Source organism: Rattus norvegicus, chromosome 5, assembly GCF_021556685.1.
Source record: "Rattus norvegicus strain SHRSP/BbbUtx chromosome 5, alternate assembly SHRSP_T2T, whole genome shotgun sequence".
Taxonomy (NCBI): Eukaryota; Metazoa; Chordata; class Mammalia; order Rodentia; family Muridae; genus Rattus; species Rattus norvegicus.
This window is the reverse complement of record NC_141538.1, coordinates 137,435,834-137,458,878: the sequence shown is the minus strand read 5'-3', so window position 1 is coordinate 137,458,878 and position 23,045 is coordinate 137,435,834. Positions and strand designations below refer to the sequence as shown.

General features: G+C 51.1%; 1 protein-coding gene across 3 annotated transcripts; it reads left to right on the top strand.

The window, feature by feature from the left end:
- The first annotated feature begins 1,907 nt into the window (after positions 1-1,907).
- On the top strand, positions 1,908-22,191 carry Ipo13 (importin 13). 3 transcript variants are annotated; one of them, NM_053778.2, is given in 20 exon segments: positions 1,908-2,631; positions 4,321-5,057; positions 11,221-11,361; positions 11,484-11,625; positions 11,734-11,900; positions 12,064-12,184; positions 12,271-12,418; positions 12,820-13,001; positions 13,077-13,103; positions 13,290-13,424; positions 13,585-13,728; positions 15,197-15,277; positions 15,783-15,920; positions 16,095-16,191; positions 18,978-19,030; positions 21,066-21,132; positions 21,218-21,276; positions 21,405-21,494; positions 21,750-21,931; positions 22,021-22,191. In NM_053778.2, coding segments are annotated over 20 exon segments (2,892 nt in total). In that variant the 5' UTR covers positions 1,908-2,547; the 3' UTR covers positions 22,118-22,191.
- Positions 22,192-23,045: the final 854 nt, after the last annotated feature.

Sequence of the window (23,045 nt, the reverse complement as noted above, 5' to 3'; positions counted from 1 at the left end):
TTATAGCTCTAGCTGTCCTGGAACTCACTGTGTAGACCAGGCTGGTCTCAAACTCACAGGGATCCAATTGGCTTCTTTTAAAAACACTGTAATTTTTTTTTTGGGGGGGGGGACAATGATTTGCTGACTAGTTGCGATGGATAGACTTCTTTTAGCAGCTAAGTGAGTCATTCTCCTTCCCAGGCTTTGAGAATTCTTCAAGATCTTATCAAGTTTCTTCTCCTTTGGGAAGTGTTCATCGACCTTCTCTGGCCTCAGAGGCTCCTTCCAGCGCCAGCTTCCTCCCTTAGAGCACAAGTGTAGCCTAGTGTGGTAGGACACATGTAAGGCCCTGTATGGTTGTCTCCAGTCCTTGTCTTAATCTGTTTCCTCCCCAGGTTTACAAAATGTTTGCTCCTCCTAATGGTATGGCAGGCTGTGTTGGGAAAAGTTTAGTCAATAAGGAGGGAGAAGCCATACAGTAAACCCAAATCAAATTTAATATAATTTAGTCTAAAAAAAAGTTTTAGGCTGGGAGTGATGGTGCATACCTTTAATTCCAGCACTCTGGAGCAGACAGGTGGGTATCAGTTAGTTGGAAGCCAGAGTTTCAAGACAGCCAGGGACTCACAAAGAAACCCAGTCTTAAAAAAAAAAAAAGAAAGAAAGAAAGAAAAGAAAAGAAAAAAGGAAAAAATCAAAGCAAAAAGAAAGATCCTTCCATTTGAAATAATTTTCTTCCCTGCTGACAGGAGTCAATGAAAGGAAAAGTTGAGGCGGCAGAAGAAGTGCATGCTGGGAGCAGGGGCTTGCCTTCTTCCTCCAACCTTGACTTTTCCATTTTAGCTGAGGACAATGAATAAAAACACCCACCTCAAGCCTGTGAGATCCCCACTTGAAAACAAAGAAGGTGGAGGATGTGGTCCAGTTGACAGGGTGCACAGTGCTTAGGTGAGATTCATAGCATCTCAGACACCCAGTTTGGTGACACACTCCTGTAATCCCCGGGAGTGTTGGGTTTAAAGGTTTGCACCACCACCCCTGGTAAGAGATTCCATCTCAAAACAAACCAACCCACCACAGCGTGAAATATAATGAAAACCTTACGATTTCTCCTCCCCTCCCTTAAACACTCTCTCTCTCCTCTCTCTCTTCTCCTCCCCTCCCTTAAACTCTCTCTCTCTCTCTCCACACACACACACACACACACACACACACACACACACACACACACACACACACACCCCACAAACGCGCGCGCGCGAACGGATATGATTTCCTGGTTGCTCACAAGCTGATCCATAGTGCTTTTTTTTTTTTTTTTTTTCTTAAATTGTGGGGCACCAAGTAACTCCTATCTCTTCTTCTTTGGCGGGTACTGATAGTTCATCAAAACCACCAGTTCCCTATGCCTGAGCGCCGGCCGTACTTGACCCTCTCCCCTCTTTTCTTGGCTTCCAACTCCATCTACAAGCATCCCAAGAATCATGTCTTCGCAGGAGTTGCACTCCTAGGCAATGTGACTGAGCAAGATGGTCCTCTGCCGTAAGCCGAGAATAGGATAGGGCTCCATAGGACCCCAACCCACGTGCTCCGAGACTCCCTCCTCACCGGCCGCCTTCCGGTCGGGCGGAAACTACGTTTCCCAAGGTGCATAGGGGCGGGTCCTTGCTTCGGGCAGGGGCCCCTGGCGGTGTGCCGTTCCTTCGCCTGTTCCGGGGCGCGCGAGCTAGCACGAGAACAGGGCCAAAGACCCGGAATGAGTTTCCGCGCAGTTCCGCCATGCCGAACCTGGATGTGCTTGGCCGTGCCGGGCCAGGACAGGCGTGGGTGGGGGCCTGAATTGGTGGTACTGGGGACAGGCGCTCCGGTCAGCCCGCGTCTTGCTGAGGTCCCCGCCCCGTCCCGGCCGGGCCGGCCCGTCTGTCAGTCACTGGGGCGGAGGCAGCGACCATAGCGGGGCCAAAGCCGGGAGGCGAGCATATCGCGGGCCAGGAGAACGGAGGGAACCTAGCTCAGCCCCTCAACTCTACCGACTCTGCCCCAGACTCACGAAACTGCAACCCTGTGCTTCCTTGGATGTCTCCGTATCTCGCGAAGGGCTCTCTCCAGGGTGATCTCCCAGCCCCCTGACCTCACAGCATCTAGAAGCTCATCCAGACTAGGGTGTTATGGGTACAGGCCGTTGACCCTGTGACCCCTCACGGGCCAGGGCCTCTGTTTCCCCTGTAGGCCTTCCTCCCCTATGACTTTTGATTCAAGGGACAGAGCCGTGACCTCCCACTAGGACCCTTGTCTGAGAGCACCTCACTGAGGCCTCCCTTTTGGGAGCCGCCTTAGCGCGGATCCCCTCCGAAGAGCACATCTTTTGACCTCTGCAACCCCCACCCCCACCCCACTACCACCAAAGGAGGTGGGCAGGCCTCGGCAGCCATGCCCTCCCTGGGCATCCCCTCATCCCATCGCTTCCTGGGTACTCAAGCCGGGGTCTAGCAGGGGGCTGACAGCCAAAAGGGCTGGGGCAAGAGAGAGATCAGGGTCCACCTCCCTGCCAGGCAGGGAGCAAAAATGGAGCGGCGGGAGGAGCAGCTGGGGGCTGCAGGGGCTGGAGCAGCACCAGCCTTGGACTTCACTGTGGAGAACGTGGAGAAGGTATGAGGGCCTTGGGGTGGGCACTTCAGTGACAGAGCAGAAGTTCTGGGGACTGACACTAATGCCAGAGCTCAGGCCTGGCTGGGCTCAGTGCCCGCTGGGATGATGCCCCCAGAGCACCTGGTATTTACCGTCTCTCTTGGACAGCAGTGTTGCAGTGCCTAATGGGCTATTTTTGGCTTTCTGTAGACGCAGGTCCCCTTTCAGATAGATATTCTAGCATCTTAGATTGTTAAACCCTAAAGGGTTAGGGTGCCGAAGGGCTTAGACTTAGGAACTCACAAGATCTGCCATCCCCCACCCCCACCTTAGAAACCACACTGATGCTGAGCTGTCCTGGACCCGACTCACTTTTTTTCAGTCAAAGGCACACAAAGATATCTGGAACTAAAACCGTCTGACTTAGTTTTTCATTCATCTTCAGAAAGGGTCTTTTCCTTATTGGATGGAAGTCAAACCGGTCCTGGGCAGGCAGGAGTGTGTCTGGCTCTCTTGCTTTGTGCTGGGTCCAAGGGGCCTGGCTCTGCTGGCAACTTTACAGGGCCCTTCCTTCCTTACCTACCTGCCCACATGGCTTTCTGCCATGGCCTCCTTCCGTACTTCTCCACTGCCCAGGCTATCTTATTTTATTCTATTCTTCTCCCAGCAGCCTGGAATGCAGGAATGCACCCACCAACCCACCCCCATACTCCCAGGGATGGCCGGAGAGATAGGGATACCTTGCTGGTTAGCAAGGGGCACCCTTAAACACATTTGCTGTTCTTGAGGCTTGTTTGCTTAACAAATGTTGAGAAAGCATCTCTTCTGTGTCTGTCTCCTGTCCCCTTTTGCATCCCTGAGTGGCTGAACCAGGGACAGTAGCCATAACTGGCTTTCAGGGGGGTACAGATTTGGTTAATCCTAGTTGAATGGAGTCCATTTGGGGAACCTGGCCCTTGGGGCTGGACAGTGTTGGCATGGTGGCACATGGCTTCATGTGCTGCCAGGGAGATGAGCCATTGTTTTCTCTCTGCATGAAGTCTCATTGGAATTGGGCCCTGGGGATTCTGCTGCTGACAGCTCCTGGGTAGGCGCTTACTTGGGCTGCTTCTGGCCAAGACCTCTCTGCATCATCTGATTGGAGGCTTACTTGTACTCTCTGAAGACGTTCCCTTCCCTCCCTTCTAGTGTATCTGTTCCAGGGCTACCTGGACTGAAGCAGTTCTTCTCAGATTTCACACTGGCTTTAGTGCCAGCCTCCGAGTGACCTCGGGATGATCCTCGGGGAGCAATGGGAGTTTGCTTGTTGGAATCAATGGGAGGAGCTGTATCTAGAAGGGCCAGCCCCCTCCAGGCTGTTCTGTACTTGTCTCTAGCTTACGTTTATCTCTGTGAAGCCATTCCTTTCTTCTAGGCCTTGCCCTTACATACCTGCCTATGGGAAGAGCCCAGCCCCCACTTTTTCTGCTTTCCAGTGGAGAGTCCCTCTCAGAACCCAGTGGCACTATAAGATGAGAATATGATAGAGCATGGGCAAGATTCAGGTTTTCAAAAGGTCAGCCAAGCCCCAAGATCTCCCTTCCTGCTCGCTCCTTCTCCCCACAAGTCAGGGAGAGGCAGCATCTTGCAGGATCAAGTCACACCCTCTGTTCTGGGCTCTGGCAGGATCCAGAGTAGCCAGCATCTGCTCAGTCCTGTGCTGTCCTGCAGGCGCTGCACCAGCTCTACTACGACCCCAATATTGAGAACAAGAACCTGGCTCAGAAGTGGCTGATGCAGGCCCAGGTCTCTCCACAGGCCTGGCATTTCAGCTGGCAGCTACTACAGCCAGACAAGGTGCCTGAGATCCAGTACTTTGGGGCCAGTGCCCTGCACATCAAGATCTCTCGCTATTGGAGTGACATCCCCACCGACCAGTATGAAAGCCTAAAGGCGCAGCTCTTCACCCAGATCACCCGCTTTGCCAGTGGCTCCAAAATTGTGCTGACTCGGCTATGTGTGGCGCTGGCCTCACTGGCTCTCAGTATGATGCCTGACGCTTGGCCATGTGCTGTGGCAGATATGGTCCGGCTCTTCCAAGCTGAGGACTCTCCGGTGGATAGCCAGGGCCGTTGTCTGGCCCTGCTAGAGTTGCTGACGGTACTGCCTGAGGAGTTTCAGACCAGTCGCTTGCCCCAGTACCGCAAAGGTCTGGTACGGGCCAGCCTGGCGGTGGAGTGTGGGGCTGTCTTCCCATTGCTGGAGCAATTGCTACAACAGCCCAGCTCTCCCAGCTGTGTGCGTCAGAAGGTGCTCAAGTGCTTCTCCAGCTGGGTGCAGCTGGAAGTGCCCCTGCAGGACTGTGAGGCGCTCATTCAGGCCGCCTTTGCTGCTCTGCAGGACTCGGAGCTCTTTGACAGCAGCGTGGAGGCCATTGTCAATGCTATCTCCCAGCCAGATGCCCAAAGGTGAGTACTCTCCAGCTTCCCAGAAAGGGACAGCCCCCTCTATCCCATAAGCATTAATGGGTTGTCTTGTCAGACATTTCATCCTAGGGAGACAAAATCAAGGATGCAGGCGAGACATGGGGCGGACACTAAACAACTAAATTATCTGGTAGACTTAATAAACATTTGCCTGTTCTCTTTCCCTCAGCCAGTCACCAAGTCCTTGGTGTTCTGCTCCTGACCATATTGCAGATCTATTATTTCCAGTTTCTGCTGCCACTACCCTAATCTCAGCTGTCACTGTCTCTTTTCCCAGATTTTAGCAGCACTTTCTCGGCAGCCCCCTGCTCCCCCACCCTTTGTACCCTTTATGACCCACCAGTCAGAGCGACTTTCTGAAAATGAGGCTCTAGCCTTTACTTTCTGACCAGGGGCTCTCCTCTGTTTTGGAAGTTCAAAATCACCAGTGTAACTCATAAAGATGCCTCCACCACGAGGCACATAGCCCAGCTTCATCTCACGTCACTCTCCTCCTGACTTCCTGTGCTTCTATACTGCCCTGCTCCAGGGCTGACACATCACTTATTCAACTTCAATCTCATCTCACTTCCATAGAAGTTCCCAAGGGTTCAAGGCCAAGCTTGGTCTTCCCTACTGTGTCATCTCTGAGCTCTTAAGTGAGGCTCCTGGCTTTCCTTCCAAGCCTGTAATGCGACTCCTTTATATATCCGTGTGCATCTATCTCCCCAATAGCCACTCAACTGCAAGACCAGGGACACATCATTTTCATCTCATTGTGCCCAGGAAATAGAGAAGCCACCAGCTTTTCAGTGCATGAAAAATGGGAGTTGCCTGATGAGGGAGGACTGGAGGTAAAGGAGATTAGGTGAGAAGGAACGCTTCTAGCTTCAGGTGCAAAGTCCCAAAGTGGACAGAGGCACAGCATGTACAAAGACCAGAAAGAAGGTGGATGGGTAAAGCGTGCATTTGTCAAGCGACCATCATGGGTCTGTGCAGCTGGCCCCGGGCTAAGCTCTGGAAGCCCACAGGTGAGGGTTTGAACCCCTCGTGTCCGCTGCTCACAGTCTGGCAAGCACACGAGTAGGCTCAGCACCAGTGAAGAGCAGAGACTTGAAGAACCCAGTGAAGGCATTTACCTCAGTCCGAGGTTCCCAGAGGAACTGATAACCAAGCTGAATGTGGAAGGCTGTGTGAGACAGAGAGCTAGTCAGGTGCACTTGATGAGTTTGGGGAGGACATCCCAGACAGAAGAAAGTGCCCAAGCAAGGTGGAAGATGTGAAGGAATTAGTGGTAGGTTATAAATTACTAGGTCTGACTAAATAGCAGGGCTTAAAGGCCAGCATTGGAGGGGAACCAGGTTCAAATGTAAGATTTTGTCAGCCAAGCTTGAGGATTCTTTTCTTTTTCTTTTCTTTTTTTTTTTTAAAGATTTTATTTATTTATTATATATAAGTACACACTGTAGCTGTCTTCAGATACACCAGAAGAGGGCATCGGATCTCTTTACAGATGGTTGTGAGCCACCATGTGGTTGCTGGGAATTGAACTCATAACCTCTGGAAGAGCAGTCGGGTGCTCTTAACCGCTGAGCCATCTCTCCAGCCCGAGGATTCTTTTCTTTTAAGTGTTTGTTTTTAAGATCTATTTATCTATTTTATGTATGTGAGTACACTGTAGCTGTCCTCAGATACACCAAAAGAAGGCACCGGATCCCTTTACAGATGGTTGTGAGCCACCATGTGGTTGCTGGGATTGAACTCAGGTCCTCTGGAAGAGCAGTCAGTGCTCTTAACCGCTGAGCCATCTCTCCAACCCAACTTTGCTTTCTTTTTAATTTCCTCCCTGAAGCCAGTTATAAAGTTCCTGAAGGATTTTATTCAGAGAAAATGGTTTGTTGAGATTTTGGGGGTTTAAGTTGGGCTGGAAAGAAAAGATTGGAAACCTGACCCTGATACTTGAGAGAAGGGTTCTGGGAATCCTAGGTGGAGACAAAGGGAAGCTAGAAGCTGTGGGGGAGTGCCTGATGGCTCAAGCCTTGTCAATGGCTGAGTTTCAATTTCAGAGTGTGTTTACTAACCGTGAGACCTTGGGTGAACCACTTCTAAGCAAAAATGGAGGCAATCGTACGAAACACACAGGGTAATTGTAGTGCTTGGAACAGGTTGATGCGTTCCAGGCCAGCCCTTGGTATTCAGAAAAGAATGCTGCCATTCCCTGAGTAATGGCAGCTCTTATATGGCCTTTACTCAGGGTGGGAGATCAGCAGCTCCCATTAGTACATATATGCCACGTGCTTTAAACTGTGGACTGTGTGTGGTGATTTTGTCCTTCTACCAATAGTGATAAGGTTAATGGTATCCGGTTTTTCTTTAGGAGAGAAACAGACAGTTCCTGTTAAGCTGACTAAAGCTGTTTGCTTTAAGCAATTAAGGGATAGAAACTGTTACATGCAGTGGGCTAGAACTCCTACACAAATGTACACATAGGTACCGTGGTTAGTTGCTGTTCTTTAAAACTTTAAAGGGCTGTGGATGTCAAGGCTGAGTAGCAGTGCTTACTGAACATGTACAAGCCCTAGGTTCGATCCCACTACTAAACAGGGAAGAGAAGTAAAAAGGTGTTGGTTGAAAACATGTTTTAGTGTGAAGGTTAAATAAGAGAACATGAGATATTGAGTGTGGTTGCCTGGTTCTTCATAATGTCACTTGTGTTTGTTAATATTGGCTATTATCTTTGCAAGGACAGTTAGCAAGATGCTGGCTCCCTAGCACAGGGTGGATAACAAGTCTCGTGTAGGGGCTCTTGTGGCAGCATGAAGCTCAAATGCTGAAGTAGGCTTAGATAGTGGCTAAGGAGAATTATCGGGGTAAGTACCAGGATGATGTTGGGTATCCTTGGATACACCCAAAGTTTGCCCACCCAGCCTGTCTCAAAGGCTTTAGCAGTAATTGATGCCGCTTCTCTTCTGAACGAATGAGCAAGCAAGGGGCCAGTGCGGGAACCCATAGCCTTCTGGGTGCCCATTGGTTGCAGCCCCTTGGTTGCTTAGCAACTCTTCCCATTTTCTCAGCTCTGCTCCCAGAGCTCTAATTGTAGGTCTGGGCTGAGCTCAGTGTGAGCGGCAGCCAAGACATCTCAACAGCTCTGCTCCAGCTGCAGGCGCTGACCATCTAGAGCCGGGCCTCTTAGACTTGCTTTAACCATGAAAGCCATCCTCCCAGGCTTCTTTAGCAAGTCCAGAAGCCTTCAAGGCCCCAGTCTCATTCTGTTTGCTCAGAGCTCTCACGCACGTGTGGCAGGACATCACAGGCAGTTTCCCTGTGGGTAGGCTACAACAAGCCAGGAGTTGGCACTGGGGTTCTGCTCTGTCCAATCTAGCTTGCTATATTTGGCTTAAGAAAGTGACCTTCAGTAATTACCCTGGGTGATCTAGTCTCTATCTTTCCTGCTGTTCTGGTATTAGCCTTCCCTCTAGCCAAGCATACACTCAAGTCATCTTTCTGTTCCCCTGCACTTGCTCCTGCTTCCTGGCTCTCTCTTTTGAATTTTCCCCCTGGAATACACTTGTTTGTTTGTTTGTTTGTTTGTTTGTTTGTTTGTTTGTTTGTTTGGTTGGTTGGTTGTTTTTCAAGACAGGGTTTCTCTGTGTAGCCCTGGCTATCCTGGAACTCACTTTGTAGACGAGGATGGCCTCAAATTCATTATCTTTTTGCCTCTGTCTCCCAAGTGTTGGGATTAAAGGTGTGTACCACCATGCTCATCTTTCAAGATACATTCTTAATGCCAGAATAACTTCTCAAGCACATGGGGGGAAGGGGAAGTGAACTGAATGGGGTGTTGGGGCTCCCATCGTAAGGACTGGAGATACAAACTGAGATCTGCACAGATCCTCTGCAGGAAATTGTATTTGGGCCTTGAAAGGGAAACATCTACAGTGGTTTAAGACTTTCTCATTCTGATCTGTGTCTAGGTTGCTGTTTGACCTTGAGCAATCCTCTGAGCCCTTCGGGTTATGATGTCATTGATTTATCCTTGATTTATTTATTTGAGACTCAAAATAGCATGCTGAGAACCTTCCCTGCCTCTCTTCTGTCTGCATGCACGGGCAGGTAGTGGGTACCTTGGAAGGCAGTGGGGATGCTGTGGAGTTAGCCTCCATCTCAACTGCTAGGGAGCTTCTGGGTCATAGCCTTGGCTCTGCCCCTGACTCTTTGTGCTTGAGCTTGGCCTGAAGGTACCCATTGTCTGGTGGTGCAGCCTGTGTCAGGATCCTGAGACTGAAGCCATCCCAGCTGTCTCCAGGCGACACCCCCTAGGGCTGTCTCTGAACTGGGGGTATCCTGGTATAGATAGCTTTTGCCAGCAGAATCTAGAATGGGTTTGGAGAAGGAAGTCAACCTTCCTGATCTGGCCGCCTCTCTCTGTCCTTTTATCTTCGCACTAGGTCCAGATGGTGTTACCTAGCAACTTGCTTAGGGAAAATCCAGGTAACATGGACCCCCAGCCTCCCTTCCTGCCCAGGTACATAAATTGCTACAGTAATACTGCTTGACATTAGAGAAGTCCCAAACATCTGACCATCTCTTAGAGTATAGCTTCCTCTGCTTCCTTCTATCCCCACAGAGTGGATGGAGTTACCCTGGTCTCCGTCTCCCTGGTGTTCTCTGTCTGTCCTTGTACTTCAGGACTCTGACCTGGACATTTTTCTCACTCCATATTTTCTTCCTGGTCAGCTCTTACTGACTCCTGTATCTTCAGCTACCAGCTGACCATTCCCAAATGTGTGTCTCACATCACTCGGATCTGTATACGGGCATCAGGGTTTTGTGTCCTAATCTTTGTGAACACTCCTATTTGAACACTGCCTAATGCTGAGCTTCACCTCTTGTCAAAGCGCTCCCGTTCCTGTCTGCCTTCTCCGTGTCTCAGTGACTCCAGAGTCATCCTCTGGACTTGGCTAGCCATTGTGTCCTGCCTGTCTCCCCTGTTAGCTCTAAAGTCTAATTCACTCCCATCCTGCTGAGTTGGGACTTGGAGGCAGCCAGTGGGAACTGGTACCCTGAAGAGCTGTCACTACCTTCCAAAGTCCTCTTTAACAGTGTTCCTGACATGGACACCCTTGTCCAGTATCCCCTGACACTCTGTTCCTTTCTTAGGTCTGCTGTAATGAAGTACCACAAACAGGTGGCTTTGAATGACAGAAATTGCCACACAGTTATGGAGGTTAAAAGTCTGAAATCTAGGTGTCAGCTGGACTGTGCTCCCTCTAAACCTTAGAGGACTTCTTCCCAGCCCCTTGCTGGCTTCTGGTCTGCTGGCAGCTTTTGCATTCCTTGGCTTGCAGCTGTACAGCTTGAGTGTTTACCTTTCTCTATACTTGGCATTGCCCCCATGATGTCTCTGCCATGACACAGCTGTCTTGCAAGGACACAGGTCATACTGGATTAGGAGCACACGTCTAGTATACTTTTATCTGCAATGATGCTTTTTCCAAGCACCGCCACGTTTTCAGGTACAGGGGATAAGATGCCAGCATTATCTGTTTGCACACGTGCACAACAGGCTTGGTGTTGTTCCTAAGGAGCTGCCTACCTTCTATTTTGAGACTGGACCTCTTACTGGCTGGAGCTTACAAAGTAGAGTAGGCTGGCAGGCCAGTAAGTCCTTGGAATCCTCCTGTCTCCGTCTCCCCAGTACTGACATCACAAATATGCCAGCTTTTCTGACATGAGTTTTGGAGCTCAGACTCCTGTCTTCATGATTGTACGACAGGAGCCATCTCCCCAGCCCTTAAACATGTCTTCTTAGGAGATTTTCAACCTATAACAATCTAGCCTCTGGGTCTCCAAAGTTCATGTCGCTGTCATACACAGAAAAGGATTCTCTTAATCCTGACTCCCTCCAAATATTAACCCATGCCAGCATCAACTTCCAGCTCTACCAGAGGTGTTTCAGACTGTAACATGAACTTTCTTGTGCTTCCTGCCCAGAGCTCTCCTGAAGATCTCTGACCTAATGTTCTCAGCATGAACAGCATCAAAGCAGCCTTGGCCTCTTTTTTGATAGGAAGGCTTTGGTGGAAGGCGGGGAGATTGCCTTTCTCTCAAAGCTGGCAGGGCTGGGCAGTCATCTCTGATAGATCATCTTACCTCATGCCTCTAGGTATGTGAACACACTCCTGAAACTCATTCCGTTGGTGCTGGGACTGCAGGAGCAACTGCGGCAGGCAGTGCAGAATGGGGACATGGAGACCTCCCATGGCATCTGCCGCATTGCTGTGGCCCTGGGCGAGAACCACTCTCGGTAGGGAGTGGGGCAGCTGCTGGTGGGACGACAGAGCCTATTAAAGGTTCAACTTATAGACCCTCGTTGGAGAGGTACAGTGAACTAACTCTCTGCCTTTACTCCTCACCTCCACCCCACAGGGCCTTGCTAGATCAAGTAGAACACTGGCAAAGCTTCCTGGCACTTGTCAACATGATCATGTTCTGCACAGGCATCCCTGGCCACTATCCTGTCAATGAGACCACCAGCTCCCTCACTCTCACCTTCTGGTACACACTGCAGGTATGTCTGTGTGACCATCAGGTGGACTGGACCTTCATGAAGGAGGGTGGGTCACGGGCTTCTGTGGCTGCTGGTGAAGCAGCTAACTGTCTTCCCTGGCTCTCTCAGGATGACATTCTGTCCTTTGAGGCAGAGAAGCAGGCTGTGTACCAGCAGGTGTACCGGCCAGTCTACTTCCAGCTGGTGGACGTGCTTCTGCACAAGGCCCAGTTCCCCTCTGATGAGGAATATGGATTCTGGTCCTCAGATGAAAAGGAGCAGTTCCGAATCTACAGGTGATGGCAGCAGGCCAACCCCAATGAAGTAAGGGAAGAAGCCAGGTCTCCTGACTTCTAGGGTTCCTTTCTTTAGCCTTTAGGCAATTCTGCAGGGTCATGAGGGCCCTTCTGCTTACTGCAAAGACCCAGACAGTATAAAAAGCCTTCTTCTGCTTTTCAGGGTGGACATTTCAGACACACTCATGTATGTGTATGAGATGCTGGGGGCTGAGCTGCTTAGCAACCTCTATGACAAACTGGGCCGTTTGCTCACCAGCTCAGAGGAGCCCTACTCCTGGCAGGTACCTCCCAAACCTGATTCCCTCTGCCCTCCCGAACTTGCTGCATCCTTCTCCTAAGTCAAGCCAGTGGCATCTTCTTTCCCCAGCACACAGAAGCCCTGCTCTATGGCTTCCAGTCCATTGCAGAGACCATCGATGTCAACTACTCTGATGTGGTACCCGGGCTCATTGGCCTCATCCCACGGATCAGCATCAGCAACGTGCAGCTGGCAGATACCGTCATGTTCACCATTGGTGAGGCCTGGCGTAGCTCCATGACCACATTCTCAGAGCTAAAGCTCCCATCTCTAAGCATGGCTGGCCTGCTGGGTCCTGTCCAAATTGAGAGAGATACATCTTCCCCTACACAGTCAGCACTGCAGCCAACTATCTGTCTGGCAAGTGCCGGGATCTTTTCTGCAGTGCACTGAGCTTCATCTCAGCGATGCTAATCTGCTGTCAGTCAGTGGAGCAGCAGCACTGGGCCTCCATCGAGTGATCCCTTTCTGCTTTTCAGTGACGAGGCCCATGCTCAAACATCAATACCTTCATGCCCACACTGTCCTCCAAGCACTCTTCGTGTACTGGAGCTGTAACTTAATCGTTGCTAAAGTCTTGACTGCCTCAGAGAGCCTTTTCTTTCCTCTTTCTTCTAGGAGCTCTGTCTGAATGGCTGGCTGACCACCCTGTCATGATCAACAGCGTTCTGCCCCTCGTGCTGCATGCCCTAGGCAATCCTGAGCTGTCTGTCTCATCAGTGTCGACCCTCAAAAAGATCTGCCGAGAGTGCAAGTATGACCTGCCGCCCTATGCTGCCAACATTGTAGCTGTCTCCCAGGTATGCAGGGGTCCCTGGTGGGGCTGGGCCTCACAGTGCCTCGCTCCATGCTGATCTGTTATTCTCTACCCCCAGGATGTGCTGATGAAGCAGATCCACAAGGTATGGCTCAAGCTCTCTAGGGGTCCCCTTGGGTTTTTGGTGGGGAATCGCTCACCCCTAGATGCTGCCTTCTCCTCCCTACTTACCTCTTATCTTTGTCCTTATAATCCTTCCCGAGAAGATCATTCTCCTTTCTACTCACGAGATGTGATCAGGATGGACCGTCCCTGTTTTCTGCCCCCACAGACTAGCCAGTGCATGTGGCTGATGCAGGCACTGGGCTTCCTGCTGTCAGCCCTGCAGGTAGAGGAGATCCTGAAGAACCTGCACTCACTCATCTCTCCCTACATCCAACAGCTGGAGAAGCTGGCAGAAGAGATAGTGAGTGAGCTCTGGGGATGTGGGACAGCACTGGGACCCAGGGGCTTCTCTGTTGGCACAGGAGTGGGGATGTTGGAATTGCCACTCAGGTCCAGTGTTGAGCAGTTGGCCTCTAGGCTGGGCCTGGGAGATCTGGAGCTTGATTCGATTCTCCCCATAGCCTAATCCCTCCAACAAGCTGGCCATTGTCCACATCTTGGGGCTTCTTTCCAACCTCTTTACCACACTGGACGTCAGTCATCATGAAGATGATCACGAAGGCCCTGAGCTCCGAAAGCTGCCAGTGCCACAGGGACCCAACCCGGTAGGCGACATTTCTTTGCTCCTTTCCTGGTGGCAATGTGTTTGTCTCCCTCCAAGTCTGTGGGTAATGTTAGAATTGCTTCCTGATCCCACAGAGGTCATGTATTCCGTCCTTTGACCTTCCACCTTCTGTGTGGCATGTCATTGCTTCACTTATCCCGTAGACAATGTTTTCTCTGTCCTCAGCTCGGTGGGGTGATGTCATTGAGGTTTATTTGCCCCCACCCCCCATGAACACTGACGTTATCCTTTGGTGCCACTGAGTTAGGTATTATGGGCTCATGTTCAACCTGTTCTCTTTAGGGTCTCCTTCCTCATTCACTGTCCCCTGCAGACACTCAGGATGCTCGTGCGTGCACATGTTGCCACATTGAGAGGAAGTGCACAGAAAGATTCCTGCAGAGTGCAGTGATAAGCACTGTGATAACTTGGCATGGATTTGGGCTGACCTCTTTGCTGTTTTGGTTTTTGTTTTTCTTTTGAGACAGGGTCTTGATAAACAGCCCTGGCTGTCCTGGAAGAGCTCAGAGATCCTCCTGCCTCTGCCTCCCGAGTGCTAGGATCAATGGCGTTTGTAATTTGATAGTCTTGTTTTTGTGGCATTAGAGGTAGGATCTAGGGCCCTGGACATGCTAGGCAAGCATTCTGCCACCAATCCACATCCCCAGCCCTTGAGGTGACCTCTCCAGCTGTATGACATGGGACAAAGCTTCAGCTTCCGTCTCAAAGCTGTGGCCACTGGGGTCTGCGGCTGCTCATTGCAGGATTGTTGGAGCAGAAGCAGAGGAGGCTTGAGTGAGATAGGTTGACAGACAGCAAAGTTCTATATAAATACCAGGGACTGCATTAGCCATTGACCTTACATGCCCTTGGCCATCTCCTGGAAAAAAGAAGCCAGGGACACCCTGGTCTCAGCTCAGCTCCACACCTTAGCCTCAGTTACCACTTGAGCTCTAGGCTAAGCCTGGGCCACCATGATCCCACAGAACCCCCCTTTTCTTCTATGGCAGTAATTGTCCTGCCCTCCCTATCTCCCAGGACGTCCACCTGCTCTCTGCTCTGCCATAAGCTGCCCGTATCTGCGCACCCCATGGGGCTCGCTACCCCAGGCTTATTTGGTGAGACAGCACCTCCTCCTCAGGGGCTAGCCCATTGCTTTGTTTTTTCTGAGCAGAAATGGATAGAGAGAGTGATTTCTGTTTTGTTTTGTTTCCAAAGCTGTCACAGTTTTATCAAGAGCTAAGGATGTCTCTGCTTTATAGTTCTGAGTCTTCCTCTGACATGACTTACAGTGCAAGATACACTTCTCTTTCATTGTTGGGGGGTTCGGCACACCATTTCTTGCCCCAGGGGTCCTATGTTCCCAATCCCGTGTGCAGTCGAGGGTAATGGGTTGAGCCCTTGTCTCCTGCCAGGCCCTGGGTAGCGGGTGGGTGACAGTGGCGTCTGACTGGGGCCTGTGTCCTCAGGTGGTGGTCGTGCTGCAGCAGGTCTTCCAGCTCATCCAGAAGGTGCTGAGCAAGTGGCTGAGTGATGCCCAGGTGGTCGAGGTGAGCCCTGACCCTGTCCGCTTCCGCGCTGATTTTGGCCAAAAGGATTGCTTTCTTGCTGCTCTCTGCAGTGGTCTGGAGAGAATAAAGAGGGAAGACCGCAACACTGACAGGAACAGCTGTCTTCTGGGAAGGCACGCTCCCTCCCCGGACCACCACTGCTCCAGTAGCACAGAAGTGCTTGGTCAGAGGATAGTGACCGTAGGCCAAGTTGTAGATGTCTGTCGTAGTGTCAGAGACCTGGCTTTGGCTCCTAAATTGAGATTTTGGTTACTCTTACAGTCCTCTGAGAAGAAATGGTGGCGAAGTCAGTAGCGGGAATTCAGTGGCACAGTTTGATCCCATGCTCCTTTGTGGAGAGTTTTTTGCCCCTTCTTTTCAACCCAAGGAATAGGGTACTCACATTCTTTGGTTTGCAGTGCTTGGCTAGACTGCTGGGTAAAGGCCCTTTCTTAGGCCTCCCTCCCATGACCCTCTGACAGGGTCTGTCTGCTTTCTTCCTCAGGCGGTGTGTGCCATCTTTGAGAAGTCTGTTAAGACACTGCTGGATGACTTTGCCCCCATGGTGCCACAGCTCTGTGAGATGCTGGGTCGGATGTACAGCACCGTTCCCCAGGCCTCTGCTCTTGACCTCACTCGACAGGTAAGCCATCTGCTTTGGGCAGTAGGTGCTGTGGATGTCATCTTGTTAGAGACCTGTCCCTGGGTGGGAGTGTGTCAGGTGGCTGCATGGCTGGGGTCCCCACCTGTGTTCAGGGATGTTGATCCATCCTGGTGAAGGGACCTCAGCTCACCAGCCTCTCCTGCTTTGTTGTAGTTGGTCCACATCTTTGCCCACGAGCCTGCCCACTTTCCCCCAATAGAGGCCCTCTTCCTGCTGGTGACCTCCGTCACACTCTCTCTCTTCCAACAAGGTAAGTGCCCAGCAGGGTCTCTCTACCACCACTGCCTCTGCTTCCCCCACTGGGGAGCCAAAGCTACCCCACTCTGTTCTCGATACCCTGGTCACAGGTGGGACTTGATGGGAAACCTGGGGGACGAAGCACAGTGCAATCGTTACCTACAAGTAGCTGACACTTCAGGGTGAAGTGGATAAAACGGCAAGTGGTATCTTACAGCCTGCCTGCGTTCCAGGCCAGCCTGGATACCCCGGAAGCTGGGCTCAGACTCTGAGTGACTTGGGGCACTAGTCTGGCTCATTGCCATTGGGATATTATAAGAAGTTGGAGGAGCATGGGCTTTGAAACCAGGTAGACTTAAGAGTCTAAGGAATAACCACCAAACTAGTTGTGTGACCTTGGGCAAGTCACATCCCTTCACTGAGCCTTGTTTCCATGTTAGCTCAGGGACTCCGGTTCCTTGGGTCCTGGCTTGGACTTTTGCATATGAAGTGCTCAAGTGCTGATTCCTCTTTTTGTGTTAAAGTTTGGTCTTTTCTGAGCCCAAAGTGCTTTCAGGGGTAGTCCCAGGCCCTCTTTCTGTGGCCTTCTGCCTAAGAAAGTTGGAAACTGGCCTTCAGGCTTCCTGTCTAACCTGGGTTTTAACCAGGCACAGAAGCAAGGCTACTCTGTCAGCCCCATGAGCCTAGTCTGGATTTGAGCTTTGAGGCCAAGCAGTGTCTGCTGGAGCCCAGAGTGCTTGTATCACACACATATGGTTAGTGTCTGGTCCCTTGTGGGCCACAGAGCAGATCCAGACTGTCCTCCACTCCACCTCTCTACTCCTTGTGCCCCCTTTCTGAATGAGTCCCAGTGATCTTGGGTCTGTTCATCCCTCAGTGGGTCCACTCCTCCTCCCCCTCTATGAGCCCTTTCTCAGTTTAGGCTCTGCCTCACTTAACACCATAAACTCCTCCATTCACAAGCACCCCTCTCTCCAACCCATCCAGCATCCAGCATACTGTACTTCATAAAACACTAATATGATCATTTTTCCTCTCTGGCCTAAAACCCTTTCAGATGCTCCTCATCGCCCTCTGGTTATTGTCACATTCCCACAGGACCAAGCTCTGGTGAATCTCTGAGGTTCTCTCCTGACGGGAGCAATTCGGCCACTCTGACTCTCACTCATTACCATGCCCTATTTGAACTCTGCGCACTGCTCCTCCAAATGGAAAGCGTATGCCCCTGACTGGAGTTGATGCCCTAGACAGAAGGCAGGCATTACTCCTCAGACAGGTGACTCTGAGATAGAACTGGGCACTTGCAGCTATTTGTGAAAACCCCACCATACTTACACTGCTGATATAGAGCACAGGCCACGGAATTAATAATCTCCATGTCTGTCACTTCATGGACTGAACCCTCTAGGTCAGGGTCACATCTTCTCTACCACAGTTCTCCACTATATTCCTTGTGTCCAGAAGGAGGCCACTCTCAGACACTGGCGAATCAGGGAGGGCTCCCTGCCCCAGAACCTTTCTTCCACACTATCTGGCCCAAGCAGGAAGGGAACCGTACACTGACCACACTGTTCTAATGGCACATCAGACCTTTCTAAGACCTAAGCAGCGTAGATTTCAGAGATAGAGGATCCGCCTCAGGTCGGGGTTTCTAGTAGCCTGGTGAAGAAGACAAAGGAGAGGTTATGTGTCACAGATGGGGAGACAGAGCACCCGTGGCTTACACAAGATCACACAGCTACTCAGTGGTCTCAGGCAGATGCCTTTCTGCTGCATCCTACTGAGAGCGAAGAAGCCCAGGCAGGAGCAGCAGGTGCATGCCTTACTCTTCTTACTCCAGGAATAGTCAAAGCTGAGGCAGGGATGGCCAACATTGTTATTTGTCAGAGTCGTTGGTTGTCTTGTTGGGTAGGAGAGTCCCCATACCTGTTTTGCTATTCCAGTTTCAGTCTTTCTCAAGCCTTTGTCTTCCCGCTGGGTCATGCATGGGGCAACACAATGACTGTTTTCCCCTTATGGTGTGTCAGATCCTGGGAGCTGTTCTCAGCCCTGAGTTTGGCTGTCTCCCAAGTCTATGCCATGTGGAGGGACTTTGCTGGGATGGGGCTCTCTCACGCCTTATGATGCAGTTTATTCCCCTGGCCCTACCGATGGCTGGGCAGCCTTGTACACCCAGAGGCCTGCCCTGTCCAAGTAAGAGCACTTCAGTTTAAGCAAACAGAACTCTCATGGTGCTCACTGCATATTGGCATCAACCTACAATCTTAGCCAGACCAAGAGCCCTAAAGCCATCAAACTGAAAGGGACACTTAATCAAGATCTCATGCCCTGGACTTTTAGGGCTTTCAGCCAAGCCTCAAAATGAAGTGCCATGGACCAACCTACACCAGCTGTGCCCTCCACTTAGATGGCTGTGATAGGGAAGTATATACCAAGAGGCAGTGCAGGGCCGCCCCAGCCAGTCAGTCACAGCAAGAGTGTGGAGACTGATCCCTAACCCTGTGGAATCTAGAATCGTTTGAGCACCAAGAGATCACTACGGGGACTGGCTTGAGGTGGAACGGGGAGTAGGTGGCAGGCCCTGAGGGAGCTGGGGCAGGCCCGTCCTTCACTTTGCCGTCTCTTTCTGTTGGGCTTCTCCCAGTTCATGGTTTTTGTATGTTTTGTTTCTTTATCTTGCTTCCTGCTGCTCATGTGCCCCATGCTGCCTCCCGCAGGCTCTCAGTCCCACATAACTATATGAGGTTGAGTTGCTGTCTGTATAATTTTTTCTTAAGTTCCATCTTTATTATATTTTAGGGCCCAGGGACCATCCTGATATTGTTGATTCATTTATGCAACTCCTGGCACAGGTGTGTTTTAGTTTTATTCATTCACGTTCTGTTCTCTCTCTCTCTCTCTTTCTCTTATGTTGAAATTCAATTTAAGCCTATTTTTAGCTTTCTGTTGACAAATTTTTTTTCTGTTCAGTTGAATAGAGTTTCTTCATCTGTTTCCGTGGAAGTTGACAACCCAACATCCCCCTTTAGTGCCCCCTTCGCCTCACCTAGCTCAGTTACCTACAGAGACCAGACAGGCTGATCCTGAAGGGACGGACGGGGAGGGGAGGGGGCGGTGACTGTGCCCCACAGTTCCTCTGTGACTGGCTTACCCAGAACTTTGAAGAGTAGGGTTAAAGTTGAAGGGCCTGGGCTTCATTGTCCCCGTGCTCCCGCCGGGGACTGCCTGCTTGAGTGCTCCCAGCTTGCTCCTAAGAGGTAGGCTGGGAGCACCTCCAAAGAGCAGAGGTCAAGGTGAAAGTGCACCGTGCAGTCCTGAGTGCATCTGGTGGAGAGATGCAGGTGGGCTCCAGGCTCCACTGTGAGACCTCACTAGGATGTGTTTGTGTCTGGGATGTGCTCTCAAGTGTGTTGACCTTATTTTGTATGTTTGGAGTCTGGTTTTAGAAGGGAGCAGAAGTCATCTGGTGTAAGCATGATGTGCATTGTGCTGGATGCTGAAATAGGTGTGAATTTGGTGTGGACCGTGATGAGGGTGGCCCCTACATTGTATGTATGTTGATGTGTGGCATGATAGACAGTTAATGGACATTGAATATGGTTATGTGTTGGCAGTCTGTGTGTGTGTGTGAACTGGAGAGGAGAGTAAGAATGTGTTGTGAGTTGTTGGTATGCCAACATTGGATGAACATGGCTTGGCAGGTGTGTGTCAGGCTATGGGTGGGTGGAGGTTAGTGTGGTGGGTTCTAGGTGAGAGAGTCCCTGTGGAGTGAAGGGTTCTGTGATTGGAGTTAATGGGCATCCGCTGAGTTTGTAGTAATGCTGTGACTCTGGTAGAATATGAGCACATGCAGTGGGTATGGTTCTTGCTCTCCTGGAGCCTACGGTCTGGTGGGGATGTGGAGAAAGGAGTGAAGAATGATGGTATTCTCGTCCTGGGTGGGTATGTGTGTGGGTATCTGTGAAGGAGTATCTTTGGGCAGGAGGCGGTCTCAGTATATCTGTGTGTGTGTTGGGATGGTATACTTGTAGGAGAGGGCTGTTTGTGTGTGGATGGTTCGGGATGGATGAGGGTGGGTGTGTAACGGTAATGACAGTATGCTGTAAATGCAGAAGAGCGTATGTGAAGGTATAAGGTGTGTAAGTAGAGCCTTTCAATTGAGGCGTATGTAGGAGTGTTTGCACTTATATAAATATGGGGGTATTCAAGTGGGTATTCATGAGGGGTTGGAAGGGTCTATGTGATGTGTGCTGGGGCAGTGTTTAAGGACTGCTGGAGTTGTGCCGAACGTCTTCTGTGACTCAAGGGTGTGCCAAGTCTGGTAGCACTCGGGGCAGGCCATCTGCCCCCATCCATCTGCTACCCCCATGGCAGCACTGGCTCCTAGGATGGGGGACGGCTGAGAAGGCCCTGGACAGAGAGCATCCTGGAGGACAGAAGGGATGAGGGATCCAGATCTTCTGTTCTACATTTTCTCTTCCTGAAGAGGAGTTGGGAGAAGAGGAAGGTGTGGGAGTGGGGATGCTGGGCTGGGTCTTCATGTCCAACTGCTAACTCTTCTTTCTGCTACCCTTCCACAAACCCAAGAGGGTCCACTTCTGTGATTCAAAACATAGACGATACCAGCTACCTGGAACCTTTGGGAGGGAAGAGGGGAAGCTGTTTGCTTAGGTAGTGACTGGGACCTGAACACTCGCACCTGTGCATTCAGATGTATCCCTGGGCAGCTCACTGGACTGAACTCTGGGGTGGTATGGGTTCCCCAGAGATCTGGGTGGCATATCCTGTACCTGTGATGCGTGAAGTTAGGAGTTTGGGTGGCAGGTGAGTGGGGGGATGGTCCTTGGAACTGGCTGGGGCTGGGCTTACCAGCTCCACCTCCTGCAGGCTTTGAAGCGGAAGCCAGATTTGTTCCAGTGTGAGCGATTGGATGTCAAAGCTGTGTTCCAGTGTGGTAAGTGGGGGTCAAGTGGAAAGGTGGGCCTGGGGTTTCCCTGCATCACTAGGCCCTGTCTGACTTACCTCCACCTCTCCCACAGCTGTGCTGGCCCTCAAGTTCCCTGAGGCACCTACTGTCAAGGCCTCCTGTGGCTTCTTTGTGAGTCCCATGCTGACCCTTAACTCCCCCCCAGCCCCCGTACAGAGAGAGGGTAGGGCTGTGGTGTGCAGATCTTGTCCTGGGGAGAGGTGGGAAGGAGCTGGAGCTGACAGGCTTCTCACCTCCAGACTGAGCTGCTGCCTCGATGTGGGGAAATAGAATCTGTGGGGAAAGTGGTACAGGAAGATGGCCGTATGCTGCTCATAGCAGTGCTGGAGGTGAGCTGGAGTAAGTGGTTGGGTGTGGGGAGACCTTCACTGCTGAGGTAGCTGGTATTGTGTGTGGGGTGAGGGGTGCTGTATCTTTGGTTTTCTAAGCTCTCTGACTGTCTCTCCCATGATTAAATGTCTGAACGTTGCTGTGAGGATCAGCTGGCACAGCTTGGCTGTGCATGTGTCCCAGAGAGCCTGTGATATGGCCTCCTTGCTACAGAGGAGACAGGCTCTGGTGCACTGAGAACCCCTCTTCCTCAGGCCATCGGGGGCCAGGCCTCCCGTAGCCTCATGGACTGTTTTGCTGACATCCTGTTCGCCCTGAACAAACACTGCTTCAGCCTCCTAAGCATGTGGATCAAGGAGGCTCTACAGCCACCTGGCTTTCCATCTGCCCGTCTCAGCCCTGAGCAGAAGGACACCTTCAGCCAGCAGATACTTCGGTGAGCAGAGCTGGCATGGGCCTGAGGTGCTACGTGGATGTGACGGTGTTGGTAGACAAGGCTAATATGCTCTCCTTTCCCTCCTCCAGTGAGCGAGTGAACAAGAGACGGGTGAAGGAGATGGTGAAGGAATTTACACTGCTGTGCCGGGGGCTACATGGCACAGACTACACAGCTGACTACTGAGGGACACGTGTGTCCCACCTCACCCCTTCTTACCCCTTTCTGTTCCCAAAGAGTAAACCTGGACTCTTATTGCTGCCTCTGCCTCCTTTCTCCGTCCTCCATCGCCTACATGGACCCAGGCCTGATGGAAAAATGGAAGGATGCTGGGAGCCAGGGTTTGGGTTAGAATAGTGGGACATAGGGAGGGTGTAGTAACAAATACCTTAAAACCCGGCCCTTGGGAGGCAAAGGATGATGGACCTGTGTAAATTCAAGGCCAGCCTGGTCTACGCAGTGAGTTCCAGGATGTCCAGAGCTGAATTATGAGAACCTGTCTCAAACAAACAAGAATGGAGGGGACATAGCTCTCAATGTGGGTGCTATGGTCCAAGCTGCCTAGCCTGGAACCAAATGTTACCTGTTCTTGCTCCCAGGGTGAGAGGCTACAGAACAGCGTCACCAGCAACTCATATACACTCCTGTCAAGTTCATGCATACATTTAATCAGCAGCTCTGAGTACTAGGTCCCTAAGCCAAACAAAGGCTGGCCCCATCCATAGCTGCTGTACTCATAGCGGCTGTGAGGAGGAAGTTGCTTTTCTATTGAGAATATGTGCCTTCAGGATCCACGTGGGAAGAAATGGAATGAAGATTAGATTTCCAGGATGGGTGTGTGGTATGGTATTTTATTTTTATTTATGTTCATTTATGTTGAGTACACTTCAAGGGGACAGAGAGCTGGGCTGCAACCAGCGTACCACTTGCACCCACCCTGATGAGGTGTTTTAGAACACATGAACTTGTACATGTCAAGGGGGCTGTAGAAAGTAAGGTAGAGTGAGAGGAACTGGAAGGCCTTTCAGCCCTTAGAGGAGGAGTAAATTTTACCTAATAATGCCTGTGTATCCCTAGCTGTCTGAGGACCAACCGTTAATGCAGATGCGTTCAG